Source organism: Octodon degus, unplaced genomic scaffold, assembly GCF_000260255.1.
Source record: "Octodon degus isolate 3935 unplaced genomic scaffold, OctDeg1.0 scaffold00266, whole genome shotgun sequence".
NCBI lineage: Eukaryota > Metazoa > Chordata > Mammalia > Rodentia > Octodontidae > Octodon > Octodon degus.
This window is the reverse complement of record NW_004524842.1, coordinates 1,663,070-1,680,860: the sequence shown is the minus strand read 5'-3', so window position 1 is coordinate 1,680,860 and position 17,791 is coordinate 1,663,070. Positions and strand designations below refer to the sequence as shown.

The window sequence follows — 17,791 nt, the reverse complement described above, 5'->3', positions numbered from 1 at the left end:
CCACTCTCTTTAAATGGCAATTCCCTGCTGCCCAGTTTCTAGTGCACACTGCATACGGCACAGTGGTGCGTGCTGAGGAAATGAGTGACCGCCACCGTCAGCCACCAACCACTGTGTACGGATGGCGCACGGAGTGAAAGGCCGGGCATGCAGATTATACAAGTGTAAGGTTCATCATCCTGCAGGAATGTGCAACCCGTTAGGGAGAGGCAAAGCTACGTAGAGAGAGCTGATATACTGGCTAGACTAAGCAGCAGAAGCACCCTTGTGCAATGTGGCTGATTGGCTGGCTGGAAAAGATTCTTGAAGAGAGGATTCACTAACAAATGATACTGCAGGCATTTCATTTTATCTTAGAATATTCATGTATATTCATTTACCAAGGTGGGCATCTCCTGGCTCTCTTCTTTCAGTGTGGGTCTGCTTGCTTGCTTGCTTGCTTCCTTCCTTCCTTCCTTCCTTCCTTCCTTCCTTCCTTCCTTCCTTCCTTCCTTCCTCCCTCCCTCCCTCCCTCCCTCCCTCTTTTCCTCCTTCTCTCTCTTTCTCTCTTTCTTTCTTTTTTGAGTTTTGTCTCAGAAGTGTGCCCAGAGTGCTTTGCCTGCAATGTGTAGGTGCTGTGCCTCCGCCCTCTCCTCTTCTTCCTCCTCCTCCTTCTCTCTTCACCTCCTTCTACCTGCATGTGCCTGTGCACGTGTGTGTGTGTGTGTGTGTGTGTGTGTGTGTGTGTGTGTGTGCATATTACCCACAATTGAACCCAAGGAACAATGAGCTACATCTTTAGCCTTTTCATTTATTTTTTGAAACAAGCTCTTGCTAAGTTGGCCAGGCTGGCCTCAAACTTCAATCCTCCTGCATCCGTCTCCCAAGTAGCTGGGCTTATAAACATGTACCACCACACACCCAGTTCATTTTGTTTTTTAAAGCAGGGTTGAAAACTTAGATTTATAAAACAGTCTAAGTGTAGATGCCTGGATTTTAAGAATTTTTAATCTCCCTCACGTGTACTCCATGTTTTTTTCTTTTAGGAAATTTTCTTTCTTTTCTTTTTCTTTTTTTTTGGTAGAACTGGGGATTGAACTCAGGCCCTTGGGCTCGCCAGGGAAGCACTTATTCTACTGAGCCATCTCTCCGGCCCCTTAGAAAATTTTCTTTCATGTTATTGTTCCTTTTTAATCATTATTTTGTGTTTTTCACTCACAAAAATGCTTGCAGGTTTTCTTTATCCAAACTTTCCACCCATGTATTCCATTTTACTTTTATAAATCAATATTACAATTTGGTATCTCTTTTTTATTGTTTATGAAATAGTGAAATTAAATTACTGACAGTTATAAGAACAATTATCATAGCCGGCTGGGGATCAGCCAGCCAGCCTGCTGACAGCTGTCCTCATGTGACAGCAGGGTTGGTGGAGCATGCCAGGTGCCATGGGTACCAGCTGGCACCTTTGCTTCAAACAGTGATTACAAAGCACTGCTAACCCAATGCGCTGGTAACACCGAGGTCACCAGGGAGCTCCCATGTGTGTGACCTCTTCTCAACGCCACTCATGCTAGCACGGGCTAGGGGCTGGAGCTGACGATGCATACAGACTTGAATCTTGTCACTAACGAGCACAGGTGATGGAGGAGACAGACGTGCAGATTTTGGTATTGTAAGTACTGAGCAGAACAAGTCAGTATTATGACATTGAGGAATAAATAAGTAGCCCGTCCTGGCAGAGGTTACTGATGACTTCTTAGAGAAGGGTGGCTTCCCACGGGCAATAGAGACCACACTGAGAAGGGAACTTGGCATCACCCTGAGTAACCCAAGCATGACCCCGCTGAGGAGGGGCTGTTCTCTGACGTGGAAGTTGAGGTGCCAGTGGCAGCTGGGTTGGCACTTCTTACTGTCGGCAGCACTCATCCTGGAGAGTACCAGCATCCTAGAGCCATTTCACCATCTAGCAAACCCCAGAAAACCTGTTAGCACTACAGATGAAGAAGGGGGTGGGAGTGACAGAACCGGCCTTGCTTCTGGGAGCTTGGTGTGCGGCACAGAGTGAGGACGGCCGTGGAGATAATGGGCAGAGATAACGGGCAGGTGTCGCCACCAGGTCAGCAGCAGCCCAGCCTATCAGGCTGGTACACACAGTGGATGCCGGCCCTTGCTTTGTATCAAGCCAGGAAGATAGAGTGTTTTGTTTTACCCTATGGTGTGCGCCCCAGCTGCTGGCGAGATTACCACTTTCTGGGCCATGAATGTAATTAGATGATCCATCACAGGAAGTCTAAAGTAAATACAACCTTTGGGGAAAGATTTTTTTTTTTTTACTGAGTTGCTTTGAATATCAGCAGGGAACAAAGGTACCTAAGGGAGCCGCTGCCCTGCGAACTGCAGGACAGGAGCTTCTTGGAAAAGGTCTCCAGGGCAGGGAAGGTGAAGTGCGCAGAGTCACTGTGCCCAAGTGCCGGCGCTTCCTCAGCCTCCCCAGCTCCCCAGGTACTCATATTCCCCCCACCACACTGTCAAGGGGTGGATTGGGGTGAGAGAAGCAGGGGGCTCCTCTGACACAGCCTTTTGAGTGCAGCAACACGGGTCATGATAGAACACACAAGTCAGTGTAATGTTTCGGTTACTTTTCACTCGTTGCTGGGACAAAATACCCTAGACCCCAAATTAAGGAAGGAAGGAAAGGTTTATTTAGCTCACAACTTGTGGAGGTTTCAGTCCATACTTGGCTAGCTCCAAGGCAGGGTGGCACGCAGCAGAGGGCAGCGGTTCATGGGAGGAACTAACAGCAGAAGCGGCCAGACTAAACAGGGAGGAGCAGAGAGCAGAGCGCTTGCAGCGGAGAGCAGGCCTCTCTCCCCTACGCTGCGTCCAGGCTACCTGCCCCTGGGTGGGGGCAGCACTCGCACCCCTCATCCCAGCACTGGGCCATGAATCTGTCACAACCTCTAGAGGTCTTCCCCAAGACTGTGTGAGGCTTTGGGGAGAACAACTAGACGCAACCCATAAAAGCCAAAACTGTGGGACTTCAGCTCACGAACTTAATTTGTCCTATGATTTTGGAAAAGATGGCTACTATCCGTCCGTATGTGTCACCCAATGCAAAGTTTGCCAATCAAATAAAAAATTTGCCAAATCCACAAAAGCATTTGAGTTGGGGCACCATTTGATCTTCTGGGGCTGAGGAATAAATGTACACTGAGGGAAACCAGGCTGAATTTAGGGCTATAAGGATTGGTGGGAACTGTGGGATACATGACAAAGGGTGTCCTAGCCTGAATGGGGTGCATGTGGATCTAGCAGAGGCCTCTGCTGCAGCCTAGGGGTCTGGCCTTTCCTAAACTGGGGCACCTGCAGAAAGCATGCTAGGTGGCAGGGGACAGAGATATAACTCCTTCCCTTCTCACCTTCCTCCTGGGCTGCTCCTGCTCTGCAGCATGTGCCTCAGGGCTGCTTCTCCTAGGATCCAGGTCTTGACAGCCAAACCATAAAGCTGGCCTAAGTTCCCCCAAAACTTACCATTCATTTTATAAGAGAAGCCAGAGATTTGTATTTTAACGTGAAAGCTCCAAATTTTAACACTGGCAGTAAATTCCAGTTTTGGCATAATGCTGTGTGAACTCAACAAATCGTACCTGCAAGCTCATAGTGGCCAAAGACGACCAGCTGCAAATTCTGGGTATGAAGAGGATCGGTTAACAGTGCTGATTCTTTTGGTAGAGACTATGACTGAGTAGTAGGTAGCCTGGGAAATAAAAAGGGTTTGACTGTCCTGGAAACACCAGCCTCCCTTCTGCCCATGAAACAACTTGGAGTGAGTCTGTTCTCTGGTCTCCCCCAAAGTCGCCACTGTCTAGAGGTGATGGCCTGGGACATGAGCCATGGGAAGACAGAAAACTCTCAGGGATGCAAAGGGTTATACTTCTGGGATGGCAACTTTTGGGGAGATGGGCATGGCTTGCTGGGGAAGCCAAGGCGCTCTGCACCAGAGGGTTCTTTGCACAAATTTGGTAGTTCAAGCTGGTGCCTGTGAGGAGCTTCCCCTCCCTCTCGCTTCAGAGCTTTCATCAGCCTGTGCCTCGGGGAGCTGTCACAGCCTCATTACTGCTAATTCATCTTCACTTAGTGCATCAAAAGGCTGATTTATAAAATTGGGTGGGCGCACAGGAAGTTTGATTAGAAACATTATGCTGTTTGCCATAATGGGCTCAGGAGCTCGGCTCATCTGTGTCCCAGGAGCTCAAGATAAGACCAAAGTGTTTATGTTCTACTGCAGAAATTTTCAGAGTCAGAAACTGGAGAAGCTGGAGTGGCAGCTCTAGCTTGGGGTGGTCCCAAGGGTACCTCCTCCATTTCTTCCCCCACCCCATGAGGTGGTCTCTAGGATACAGTGTCTTGGTTTGCTATCTTGAAAGGACCTGATGTGAGCACGGGCCCTGGTCCTACCCATCCTGTCTGCAGCGGAGGGGCTCTCCTGTCTGAGAATTCCTGGGCACCTGTACATCTAATGAAGCACTCTGGGATTTGGTTATTTTTTTTTGCCTCTGTTGTTGCCCCTTCACCACCGACATCAGGCTTCTTAACAAAGCCAGAAGTACAGTCTTTTTCTTCCGGCTCCTGAGGGAAGATGGGATAGAAAATCTCTCAAAGACATTGTCCCAACAAGCAGCATTCCACGAGGCCACCTGCCAGGAGCCCCGGCCCTGTGCTGCTCTCTAAATGTCTGGGGTCGTCCGTGAACGCGTGACTCAAGCTTGTGACTGATGCCTTCACCAACGTCGAGAAGACACAGAGAGGAGAGTGTCAGGCTTGCAAAGCAGCCCTCATCAAGAGAGCTTAGAGGAAGAGGGTCCGCGCCAGAAAATGAACCGGCTGGGTGCAGGCTGTGTACGGACGTGATGGCTTCAGATGCCAGTGGCTGCCCATCTCTGTGGAGGACAGCTCAGGGAGACAGGTGCACACGCTGAAGTTGGGCGGGTTAAGTTAGGTTCAGGAAATGCTTGTAGAGACTCGGAATTGTTTCCGTTTAGCTGACTTAATTTCCTTGAAGAGCAACCTGCTGGTATCTGCCATGCACAGTGCCCTTGTGGCATGTTGGAAAGAGAGTCATGCGGAACAAGCACAGGACCTGCAGGAGACTTGTACTGTGATCCTGGTTGAGAAAACAACCATCTCTGTGCACTTGGGCAAGTCCTTTCACTTGACTGACCTTGTTTTAATTAATTAATTTAATGTATTTTTTATAGGGTCTCAGTACGCAGTTTGGACTCGAAGTGATCTTCTTATTTTCACTCTTCCCAGCACTGGGATTACAGGCATGTGCTACCATGCCTGCTCTCGGTGGCCGGCTCAGTATGCCCAGGAATGGAGCAAGTGCAGCATTTGGTGCCGGAGATCGAACCTGAGTCCCTGCACTTGCCTAAGGAGGTGCTCAGCCAGCTTGGCCTTGATTTTTTAATCCACAAAAAGAAGAGATTAGATAGTGCAAAGCTTTCGTCCATCAGCAAAATTTAGTATTCTGGGCTATCTCAGGTTAGCAACCAAAAGGACAAGAACTGGTGAATGCCTTCTCTTGCCTAGAGACTGTGCCAAGGGCTTTATGTGTCACATTTAATCTCCAAAACAACCCCACAAGGAAGGTGCTCTCACCCTGTTTTAGAGCTTCCTGAAGCAGAAAGCTTTACTATCACTATTGGCTTCTACCATGAACATTTATTAAGCACATATCAAACCGGCAAAGTAAATGCTAAGGTACACACTGGTTTAAAATAACCTCTGCCCCTCGGGGCCTAAAGATGCTTTAGAGAAATATGACAGATGCAGAACGAATAGATAACATGAACCTGTGCAAGTAGCAAGGGAGTGACCCCAACTGCAGCAGCTCCTCAGTGAGCAGGTAGATGTGGTCAGTTTGTAGGAGGCAAAGGAAGTTCTGAACAGGAATGATAATGGATGTGATAATGATGATGATGATGATGATGATGATGATGATGATGATGATGATGATTATTTTTATGTATCCAGGACAGGATCTACAGGGTGTTCAGGGTCTCACTACAGAGATCGGACTCGTAGTGATTCTCCTGTTTTCAGCCTCTCGAGGGCTGGGATTACAGGCATGCACCACCACGACCAGTCTCAATCACCATCTCAGTGCACTCTAGGGGCAGGGCTGGCATGGCACACTGGGGATCGAACCCTGGCTTCTGTGCTTCGAGGTGACTTTTCTATCAGGGTCTTCAGACACTTCGGAAGATGCATTCTACTTGATTCTCCTCTCTCTGAAGTTGAGCATGAAAGCTCTCAAAGAATGATCGTTGACGATTGATTATAACCAAGAGTTGGAGAAGCAGCTCATTCAAGGGAACAGCATTGTCAGACGTCTGCTCTGTTAGATGAAGTGAGCCAGCACAGACCGCGGCCGGTGCTTAGGGAATCTGCCGAGCCTGATTGTGTTTTCTACCTGCCTCACCCCTGGTCCCAGCAGCAGCGAGGTCTGATAGCTACCATGTCCTCAGAACTTCCCAGGAAGGTTATGGGTCAGGTGGGCCTTCTTTTCCTCAGAGACTTACAAGGAAGGCCATGCTGAGAGGACAATAGCCAAGGTGACCTACCAAAGTGTCCCAGCATTGCCAGCCTGTTAGCATAGGGCTAGCTGTTGGGAGTCGTGTGGCATCATGACCAGAGTCTCTGGAGTGTGCAGAGGACTGGGAGCCACGGAAAAATACGGGTCTTTTCCTCCCAGCTGTGTTTTTGTCCAAGACCCTCTCATAGCTCAGCTCCGCCTGGCAGCTGTCATTGCTTTAATGACATGAGCTGCTACTTTGGGCACCCACATGCTGGCCCCTTCATTCCATTTTTCTTCTCCCATCACAACTACTCCAGTGCCCCATTTTACAGATGAGAAAAATCGAGATTCAGACCAATTCGACTGTCAAGGCCACACTACTAGCAAGTTTCGGAGTTAGCACTGGGGACCAGTTCTGTCTGATAAAAAAAGAAACAAACAGGTCATATTGCCTCCTCCCCTTCAGTTTCAGAGATAGAAAGAAGCTGCTCCTCTGTGTTTTGATTATCACTGCTTAGCAAAGCCCCACTTGTTAGGAGAAGGGCATTTGGGGTGGGAGGTGATTTAGGGGTGCTGTCTGTGCGTTGCAGCCTGGCACTGGGGCAGGACACTGGACACTGCCTCCCTGCTCCTTTCGCACTGTGCATACATAGCCATCCTCTGGGTGAGGAGCAGGAGTGCTGCCATTGGTGGAGAAGCTGCCGCTGAGGAATGAGAGGCACAGGAGGGAGGGGTGGGAGGAGGTTCCGCGGAGCCCAGTTGAGCCAGGCTTGCCCACGCTCCTCGGCTCCACTCAGGACCCAGCAGGGGTGCCCTGTGCTCCCTGAGCTGCCTGTCAGTGCAGCCTGGAGCCCAGAGAAACTTGGTGTGGTCTGAATCCCGACCTCGCCCTGTGGACCCTGCGAGGGGGTTTCCTGGTCAGACCGTACTTGCTCTGCCTGCAGTAATGCCTTAGCTCACAGGGCCTTGTGCTGAGCAGAGGAAAGCGCAGGTACCTAGCAGTTTAGGCAGTGTCTGGCCTGCAACCGGAGCGCCATTGTGTTCATGATGAAAGGGGGCCTCCTGTCCCAACCAGATGAGCCCTTGCCTCGGTGAAAGGAGGATAGGACACGCAGGCCCAAGTGTCTTTGAGGAGGGGGTCCTTGGAGGAAGCTGAAGAAATCCTTCCAGGGGCCCCAAGGCCGTTTCCATACTCAGGGCCAGCCGGCCTCTGTGAAACCAGACTGGCAAGGAAGGAAGCCAGAATTTACACTGAAAGAACAGGCTTGGAAAGACAGCTCCGTGCCTGGCTCGCTCACCTTCTTCTTCTTCTTCTTCTTCTTCTTCTTCTTCTTCTTCTTCTTCTTCTTCTTCTTCTTCTTCTTTTTTGTCTTTTCAAGGGGCAGGAGGTAATAGTTAAAGGGTACATTCATTTTTAAAACATTTTGTTGCAGAAAATTCTCAACATGCGAAAGTAAAAAAAAAAAAAAAAGAATTTGTGAGCCTCATTGTGTCTGTCATTGTGCTCCAGCCATAATTTGTGACCAACTTGGATTCAGCTGTGTCTCCACCCCCATCTTCTTTTCAAATAAAGCCCAGAGAAGATGAAATTTCACCTGTGCTCATTTCAGTGCGCAGCTTTAAATGATAAGGACTTAAAAAAAATTAAGCAGAATGCCCTTGCTGTACCTAAATATTTTTATCCGTAGTTCCTAATGTTATAAAAATCTCCTGTTCAGATTCTCAATTTTCTCTGAAATGTCATGATTTTTAACAGTTCTTTTCTTTGAATCACAATCCAAATGAGGCTTGCACGTTGCAATTGGATAAACCAGCTCTGAAGTTCCTTTTGTTCCAGAGCCCCCCAACTCTTTTTTTCCTTTGCAATTTATTTTTGGAAGAAAGCGATCCATTGTCCTGTAGTGTTGTCAACAACCTGGATTTTCCTGATTGCATTCCTGTGCTGAAGTTTTCCTGTCAATTCGCCTTTGAGGTCCTGACACCTAATAGGTAGCTGTGTGGGAGTTAACAAAGTTCCCGTCTTACTCACAGCCCCCTCCCTCTATACAGCAGAACGGCTTTTTTCCTTTGTCACCTCAGGAAGAGATGGCCCTGGGCCTGGCCTGCTGGCTTCAGGAGGTTTCTCAGCAGTGTGGTGGTGCTTGGGCTCTTACTTGGCTTGGACACCAGCTCCGTTTTTATGAACAGGGATATCTTTTCATAAAGCAGAGCAATTTTGTGCCAAATAGCAAGGATTGTTTTTCCTCCTTCTAGAGCAATAAGGTTCAGGAATTGTCTCCCTCTTGACTTTCAAGAGCATATTTTCTCAATTCTTTCCTGAAATTAAAGTAAAGGTCAAGAAGGCTGGTCTGAGACCTGGCCCTCCCCGCTCTCCCAGTTCCTGCAGGGACAGGATGGCGAATGTTAGCCACTGCTTCTGTGGGCTCAGGTGCCTGCCCAGCCTGGGGGCAAACCCAGCTCAACTTTCCAGTTCTTTTCATGGGGGGAGGGAGAGCAAAGGCGAGAGAAAGAGAAACCCCAGGGCAGGCCAGCCATGAGCTGTGTTCTCCGCTGAGATCCAAGCAGTTCTGGGGCTTTTGCTTTCCCACTGGGTTCCCTTTCCAAGGAGGGGCCCAGGCCCCACCTGCCCCAGATTCCCACCCACAGCATGAGCTGCCCTTTCTGGGGAGCGCTGGCTCCGTGAGGATTTTTAATCAAAAGGCAGCACGCGTGGAGACCGGCCCCGCTTAGATTACTGGAGCCATCCATCCCCCCACACTGAGTCACTCCAGCAACAGTTAATTAATGTGTGACACTTTGACAGTTTGTGAGAAGATGTTTCTTACAGAGCCATCCAGATCTGCAGGGCTGGGGCTGTCAGGCAGACACCCCTGCGTGCCTTTACTTTGTTTCCAGACCCTGCCTTACCCTACTGCAGGCCCTGGAGGCCTGGGGTCTGATGAGGTTGCGAAGTCCTGCTCTCCACTGCTGTCCAGACCCCTCTGGGTGCTCCGCACTCCCAGGGCAACCTGGGTAGACTGGGGACACCTGGAACCTTGAAAGAAGCAACACAGTGGTGGAGGGGGCTGGAATGAGGGCCCGCAATACACCCAGCTCCCCTCTGCCTCTGTTCCAAGCAGATTCTCCTGCAGGGCTCTCTGTAGCTGGGCCAGGGCCTGTGTGTGCCCTGGCTTCACCCTCACGGCCCCCACTGCTGTGCTGTACTGTGGGCTTGGGCTCAGCTGCACTCAGGGCCCTTGCTGCTGTGCTGTAGAGTACAAGGCTGTGGATGAGATCAGAGGACGGCTCTGGCCCGCTGTGGCTGGTGGACCTCTCTCCCCCCGCAGCAGTCCAGATGCTGTGAAGCCTGGGGGCCTTCAGCTTTTTAGCAGCATCCCCATTGGCTCTGCACTCTCCTGTCCATGGGATACACAGTACCCAGCCCCGCCTCACTGCACCTTCAAACACTTGAACTCTTTTTCATGCCCATGCTATGTGACCCTGGCTGCCACTAGGTTGGTCTACCTAGGCGGTGTTCTGATTAGAACCCAGTCAGCTGGGCATCCCACCCCAGTGACTCAGCCACAGAGGGAGGGCCCTGGTTCTCCTCAAGAAGGACGTAGGATAAGTGACTGAGAAGAAGAAAAAGACCTAGGGCCGCTTTGCTCCAGTGTCTCCCATGAGCGAGGCACTCGCTGCATGGCATCTCTCCAGTGTGTGTTGTTGAGCACCTGCTATTGCCAGGCACTGTGCTGTGAGGTAAAACCAGAAGAGACAAGGCTATGACAAGGACAAGGATAGGCTCCTTACACTGGGCTAGCACATGGTTTAGCAAGGATCCCAGACACTCAACAAATAATTAGACAATGTCTTAATTATATGTGCGGTAAGCATCACCCAGGAGCATATGTGTTATGAAAGCATCAGGAATGCTTCCCTGGAGAAGGCACTCAGAAGACAGATCAGAAGGGTGGGGAGAAAGAGGAGGGAGAAGTTCTGGCAGGACGCCTGGCCCTTCTGGAGCTGCCCAGGCCGTCCCCAGCCAGTCCAGAGCATTTGAGGCATTATTCTATGACTCTCCTTTCTCCTCCCTTTTCTCTGCCATTTCTATCCTGCCTTCCCATCCTTGCAAGAGATTCTGGGGAAAGGCTCACCCCAAGTCACAGCCTGCTCCCTGCAGGAGGAGGGGAGGCCCTGGTCTGCCTAGCAGGGGCCCTCACAGGAGCCCCTTATCCATAGTTCCCAATTCCCATCCACTTCAAATCACTCTGACAATGTGCTGCTTTTGAGATGCAAATGCAAGATGCTTCTCTCTACTTTTTTTTTTTCCTCTCTCTACTTTTTCACTGAAATGCTTCAAGTCTCAGAAAAGGAAGGGGAAAAATGATGTGTTTAAGACAGCACTGTCTCACCCGCCATTGAGCCTGATAAGAGATTGTTAAATTTTAATTAGACAATTAGATTCCTTCAAGTACCAAACTTCAGAGAAGGCAGCGCACGAAGGAGGCTGACATGGGGCACAGGAAACAGGTTGCTGAGGCTGAGGCGGCACCAGGGTTCCTCACCCTGCCCCCCAACCCCAGGTCCTGTGTCCTGAAGTAACAGAAACAGAAGAGAGACAGAGATAGAGACAGGGTGACACAGAGATGGAGAGAGAGGGACTGAGGATGGGGCCTCCTCTGGGCCAGCCAGCTTTCCTCCAAGGTTCCAAGCTGCCCTGAAGATGGAGTCCTTGACCACTGGCACCACCACCAGTCCGAGGACTAAGGGTGATCACGTCTCTCAGAATTTTCTAAGAAAAAAATGTCAGGTTTGAGTGCCTCAGCACTCAAGCTGAGGTTGTTCTTCCAATGTGCAGAAGTTGTAAGGTGCAGTTGCTGTTTATAGCCAGGGAGCCTGTCTATCTCTGAGGTGCGGCTAGGCCAGCATGCTGTCCCCCCCACCCCCAAGCCTGTCTTCCTCAGCTCTGCCCACCCTGGGGGTCCTCCCAGCCCTCTGTTCAGGGGCTGCTCATAGCAGGGTGCTGGCCTAGGGGCTGGCAGCTCGGCTCCAGCTTTCTCATAACTACTCATCTGGAGTACGAGCTAATTTTCAAATCAGGACACCACAGAAACTTGGAACTTGTAAGATACTTGGGGCAAACGGTAGGAGCTGCTGAGGGTGGAAATGTCGGGCTCCTCCTTCCACTTGGCCTGATCTCCTGCACACCTTGGTCATTCCAGATGTCTAGTAGGATGCTCTGCTCTGAGTTTTCTGAAGAGAACCACTGTTGAACCAGGCTGGCGTTCTACTAGGTGTTCAGGGGACTTGACCGGGAAGAGGTACACTGGGCTCCAGATGGAAGAGTCTTCTGGAAGATCTTTCGGTAGACATTTGCCTTTCGGCATTAGGGTAGAAGAGTAAGTACTGGCAACAGAGCAGGGGCATGTGATTCCTGGCACTTTGATGGCCTGAGGCTTGCAGGCCACCCACACAAATGGCTTTCCCGTATCGCTGGCTTCCATGAGGGCAGCTGAGAAAGAAAGGCCCAGAAGGTGCGAAAGCAGCCTGGAAGCTCGTCTGCCCGATGGAGCAGGCTGCCTCGCTGCACTGTACAGATGAAGGCCGGCCTAGGGGAGGCAGGGCTCCTGGAGGCCTGGCACCTGAGGGCCACATCCTCCCGCCATGTCTCAGGAAACCATCGAGTAGCTACAGCGCTAAGGGCTCCCAAGTGCCAGGGCCCACACTAGGCGCAGTGATCGCTGACTGGGCCTGTGCCTGGGATCTGCTCCGTGTGAGGTGGGAGGCACCCAGCAGGAACAGAGGCAGTGTTTGGAAGTGGTGAATAAGGTGATTGAATGTTGAAAATCTTAAATCAAAATGAGAGCACTGACACCAGGTTTTTAAAAACATGGGATCTTACTTATCTGAGAAATCTTGTGACTGTAATAACTCAGGGTGACTATAAAGCTAATTCACCCTGAGTTATACACTGAGATAATCTTTTGAAAAAGTGACTAAAGAGTTGGGCTTCTTCAGGATAGAAGGTGCCATGTGCCTGGCACCCCCCACCACAAGTCTCACATCTTCTTTGGAGTAAGGCCAGCTCAGAACACCTGGAACAGCACTGACCCACCTCAGTAAGGGCCTCTCCAGCTTCTGAGGAGCACTAGCTCTGACCAAGAAGGAGACATGTAAGGGACAGGGGAAGGTCCGGACCTACGGAATCCTCTGGGCTCCACTGCAGTCACAAAACCACAGGCTGGCCTCTCCCCAGTGCTTCTCCAAGGATATCCTTTGGAGCCTCATGTGTATAGCCCAGAAGCAGAAAGAAAAGAAGAAAGAAGAGGCTGGGGCACGAAGAACCTAGGCCAGGCAGGTTTTTTTAGAAGTCAGGAGAAAAAGCCAGTAGAAAAATACCTAGGGGCTCTTTTATCCATTCTGAGACATGGCCCCCACCTCAATTCCTCTGAAGTCAGAATGCATTTCTTAACAAAAAGAATCTTAGAGCTGTACTGGGCTTTGATAGCTTTCTTGGTGGTACCTGAAACAGTGGTGCATCTTACATTCAATTTTGTGTTGGACCCTATGAAATATGGTGAGTACTATGATAGCTACAGCCCACAGCAGATGGCCTGGGAGAACCGGATCCTCCAGGCTAGCGGCCACCTCATCCTGAGGGCCACTCAGTTTGCCTTGCAGCTATGGCCCAGGGAGAGACTGTGCTGCATCTTCAAACCCTCCCCCCTTCAACAGTGTCCTCAGATGTCTTCTGTGTGTGCTCCACGATGTCTCTTTGTAGGTCTAGACTTCCGCTTTTTAGTGTAAGGACACAGCACAATCAGGTTAGGGCCCACTCTACTGACCTCATTTTGACTTAATTTCCTCTTTAAAGGCTTGCTCTCCAAGTGCAGTTGTGTTCTGAGGTGCTGGGATGGGAGAGTCCACATAAGCGCTTTATGAGTGGGGAAGCCAGAGACACAAAGCGGCCCCTAACGGTATCTGACATCAGCATCCATGATGCTCTCCGGCTGGTGCCTTCTTTGCACTTGCGTGGTCGTGGCCTGTGTCAGCAGGGACATATCCAGTCTGGACAGGTTTTCTTCCCGGTTATGTAAATCCTTGGATTTCATTCAGAAGATGTTTATTGAACATGCACTGCCTGCAAACCCCAGAGCCGGGAGGCAGAAGAGAACAGGAGCGTGTGCTTCCACGACGCAGGATGGCAATCAGTGGTATAGTTCTTGAGATAGTTATATCTGGATGAGAAAAGTGATCACAGAACTGTGGAGCCCTGGGAGCCCTGGAGAATGGGTGTTGGCCCAGGCAGGACAGCGTGCGTGGACTCCAGGGCGAGAGAGTTCTGAGCCAGGCTTGTTTTGCAGGATGTGTAGGGCCTGAGTATAGTTCTCCAAATTTTCCTCATTTGAAATGGAGACTGCTTCAGGGGGTTCTTTTAAGGATAAATGAAGTAGCATGTTGGAGATAATTTGGCAAATTCTCAAACCTTTCTCATGTATAGGAAGCTTGTAGGCAGACTCAGCACTGCTGTAGAAAGCGAGTCTGGTGGTGGATGTGAGAATGGGTAGGGGAGGGGACACGGGGAGTGGAGATCCATGGCCAACTGTGCAGGCTGCAGCCAGGGAAGGAAGAAGGTGGAAGAGGGGCAGAGAGTGCGGGTAAGTGGCCCTTCTGTGTCTCCAGGCCCTAACAGTGCTGGCACAGTGCTTTATGCTAGCAGGTCCCATGAGAGGCCTGTAGAATAAATGATGTCAGAAGCAGCCCTGGTTGCCGGATCAATATGTGTGTGCTGGTCTCCCACTGTGTGTCCACATGAGAAGAGGGACTGGTTGCTCAATTCAGCATCCATGGCAAACAGTGCTCCACAGCCTTAGAATTAGAAAACTTGCTGAGCAGTGACATCGCATGTCATCCCACGTGGGATCAGGCCTTTGACTTACCCCCGAGTGCCCAGAGTGGAGGTGCTGGGCGGGACACCATCTATGCTCTTCTGCCAGGAGCTCACAGAGTGTGTGTGTTGGACAAGAAGAGCTGTGTAGACACAGGCTGAGCCTTCCCTGCAGTCCTCCTTGATCTATTGTACTGAGTGTGTCCTGTTCCTTGGTGTAAGTAAGGAGAATTGCTGTTGGATGTGGTGCTCTGCTCACCCCAAATGGTATAAACTGGTGGTTTTGAATCCATGTGGGAACAAAGCACCTGGAAGTCATGTATTTCTTGTTCCAAACGTCTTGAAAGGCAGGTGAATTTAATTCCATTTTATGAAATTGGAACATTTTTGATAGCAGGAAAACTGACTATATTATACATGCATTATATTTCAATCACAACCAAAACACAGCCTGTCAAGCTGATGCCTCCCCAATCTGCTCCTGAGCCCTCGCTCTGCGTTCTCTGTGAGCACCACCGTCTCCTGGAGCTTGGTGCAGAAATCCTGTCGCTATCCTCGACTCTTCTCCCTGATTACCTCTGATCTCTTCCCTGTGCACATCTGTCCAGTGACCAAGTTCTGTGCTACTGACTCCCTCATGCCTAGCATTGGAGATACAACTCAGGGCCTTGCACGTGCCAGGCAAGAGCTGTCCCACTGAGCTACACCCCCAGCCTTGGGGGCTCCTGATTCTGAACACATCTCCGCACCCTCATTCCCACTACCTTCATGTAGGTCCTGTGGTCTCCTAGCTGAACTTCAGCTATGGCTCTCCCACGTCTGCACTGAGCTGTCCTCCACGTCAGAATGACCTCTGTAGAACAGCAGCACAATGGTGTTCTTCTCTACTCCAACTTTTCAGGGACTCCCACACTAACAAGACCCTAACCTGGCCCAAGATTGTCCCTCTGGGTTCCTTTTCTCCAACCTCACTGTCATGCCCTATATTTACCAGCCCAGGAGAATTACTTACTGTTGGTAGTTTTGGTTTCCTCCCTGCTGGAGCTTCTGTCCCCACTCAGTTGACTCAGCCTCTCCTCCTACTGCGTCTTAGATGACTCCTCCTTCTGGAAGTCTTTCTCCCTGGGATGGGATGCCTACTCTCCAGGGCTGTCACCAGATGTACCCTGAAGTAGCTCACTGCATGCTTGGGTTCCTGGCGTCCTGCTTGCTCTCTGGATCCCTCCCAACCATGCTCTGTACTGCATCCTCTCTCTTGTAGACATGAATCATCTGTCTTCTAGGCAGACCTGGTCATGTGATTCCTGCCACCCTTAGGGTTGATGCCAATCCCTGGCATGACTTTTAGGGCCTTCCATGACCTCCCCTCTGCAGCCTGCCCAGATTCCACTTGTGCCAGGACCCTGCGCATCCCCTGTCCTGGATGCCTTTCAGGTCCTCCACCAGGACTCTTATTATCCAACTGTATATTTTATATCTGCTTCCTGTGTCTAGAATCTTTCTCTTAGCACCCAACTCTTTAGCTAGATAATCACTACACAGCCTTCAGTTGCTGAACATCTTTTCAATATCATTTCCTCCAGAAATCTTTCCTCGAATATCCAAGCCAGGCAGAGATTCTCCCTCTCCAGTCCATTTCTTAGTACCTACCATCCATAGATTGAGTTGCTCCATTAATTGACTATGTTTCTTCCAGAATATGAGTTATAAAACCACATATTATTTTGTTCCTGTTGTTATCCTTGACTCCTCTTTGACTGTCCACATTTTTTGCTATATACAGATCAATGCTTGATAAATATTTATAGAACCAACAATAAATAAATGACTATTTCTGTTCCTACCACTAGAAGTCAGAACTCCTAACTAACTTATCTTTGTGTGTGTGATACATGGATTGTGCTTATAAGTGTCTTGAATGGATGAAAGAATGGATGATTGGCTTGATTCAAGATTACTTATTTTATTATGCACTTAAAACAATACACTTGTTCATGCCTTTCACCATCTGCAAATACTTCCTAGCAGAAGAGTGGTGGCAGGCCCCAACATGATTTTATTTTACTTATTTATTTATGTTTTGGTGCCGGGAATTGAACTCAGGACCTTGTGCTTGCCAAGCAGGTGCTTAAGCCACTGAGCTATCTTCTCAGCCCCAACATGATTGTAAAAGTGCTGATTATAAAAGTTAAAATCCTGAGTCTGGAGAATTGTCTTCGCTTTATTCCTTGCAGTTGGTAATAGGTGGTTCCCTGGGCCCCTCTGTGGAGGTAGAGTGCCCTGGAGATGCCCCTGCTCATGCCCTGTGTCCATTTTTCCTGCCAGAGCCTCGCTGCCCAGTGGCTCCGCTGCCCCAATGGATCCACTGAATCTGTCCTGGTACGATGCCGACCTGGAGCGGCAGAACTGGAGCCGGCCCTTCAATGGGTCGGAAGGCAAGGCGGACAGGCCCCACTACAACTACTACGCCATGCTGCTCACCCTTCTCATCTTTGTCATCGTCTTCGGCAACGTGCTGGTGTGCATGGCCGTGTCCCGCGAGAAGGCACTGCAGACCACCACCAACTACCTGATCGTCAGCCTGGCGGTGGCTGATCTGCTTGTCGCCACGCTGGTCATGCCCTGGGTCGTCTACCTGGAGGTAGGTGCGGCCGCAGGAGGAGGCCCTCTGCTGGAGCCCGGACTCCAGCTTCCCAATTGCTCCACCACAGGTTGCCTGCCACTCCCTCCTTTTCCTCTGGGCTCAATTTTTTTCCCCTTATCAGGTGGTTAGACTGTCTCCTTACTAAATGTAACTCCCATCTAGAGAGTACTTACTAAATGCTGGGCCTGGGGGGAATGCACAGCCCTGTGAGGCTGGCGTGGTCAACATTGTGCAGCTGGTGAACCAGGTGGTTGGAGAAGTTAGGCGATTTCTCCAGCAGCACACAGCTGGCAGGGCCAAAGTGCAGCTCTGTCTGGCTCCAGAAGTCACCCAGCAGGTGATGCTGGAAGTGGAACAACAGGTATGGACCCAAAGGAAGGAACGTGTTGTGCTCCCAGGCCTCAAGCCCTCCTCCCTCTCTCCTCACTCCCAGTGTCAGAAATGGGGCGGCTGCTCTGCACTTTCAAACTCCTCTCCATTCCCAGTCGATTCTGGCAGCAATGGCCAGCACCCCCAGGAAGAGGCTACCATCACCCACATGGCAGCCCCTTTGCTTAGGAAGAATTATCTAGCTCACTCTTGGGCCACTCAGGACTGCGCGCTCAACTCTGTGCCTTGGCATGAGGGGCAGCCAGCACCGTGGTGTGGCCCCAACACTTGGCCACGTGTGTTGGATGCACTGATCAGGGAACCGTGGGAGTCGATGCTACCCTCCCTA

The 17,791-nt window shown here is 50.3% G+C and overlaps 1 protein-coding gene across 1 annotated transcript in view; it reads left to right on the top strand.

The window, feature by feature from the left end:
* Drd2 (dopamine receptor D2) overlaps positions 1 to 17,791 on the top strand; it is a 58,056-nt gene that overhangs the window by 26,728 nt on the left and 13,537 nt on the right. The window contains exon 2 of the mRNA XM_004646372.2: positions 16,755 to 17,070. Within this exon, the coding sequence (XP_004646429.1) occupies positions 16,786 to 17,070 (285 nt within the window). The 5' untranslated portion in view covers positions 16,755 to 16,785. The remainder of the gene's footprint in view (positions 1 to 16,754; positions 17,071 to 17,791) is intronic.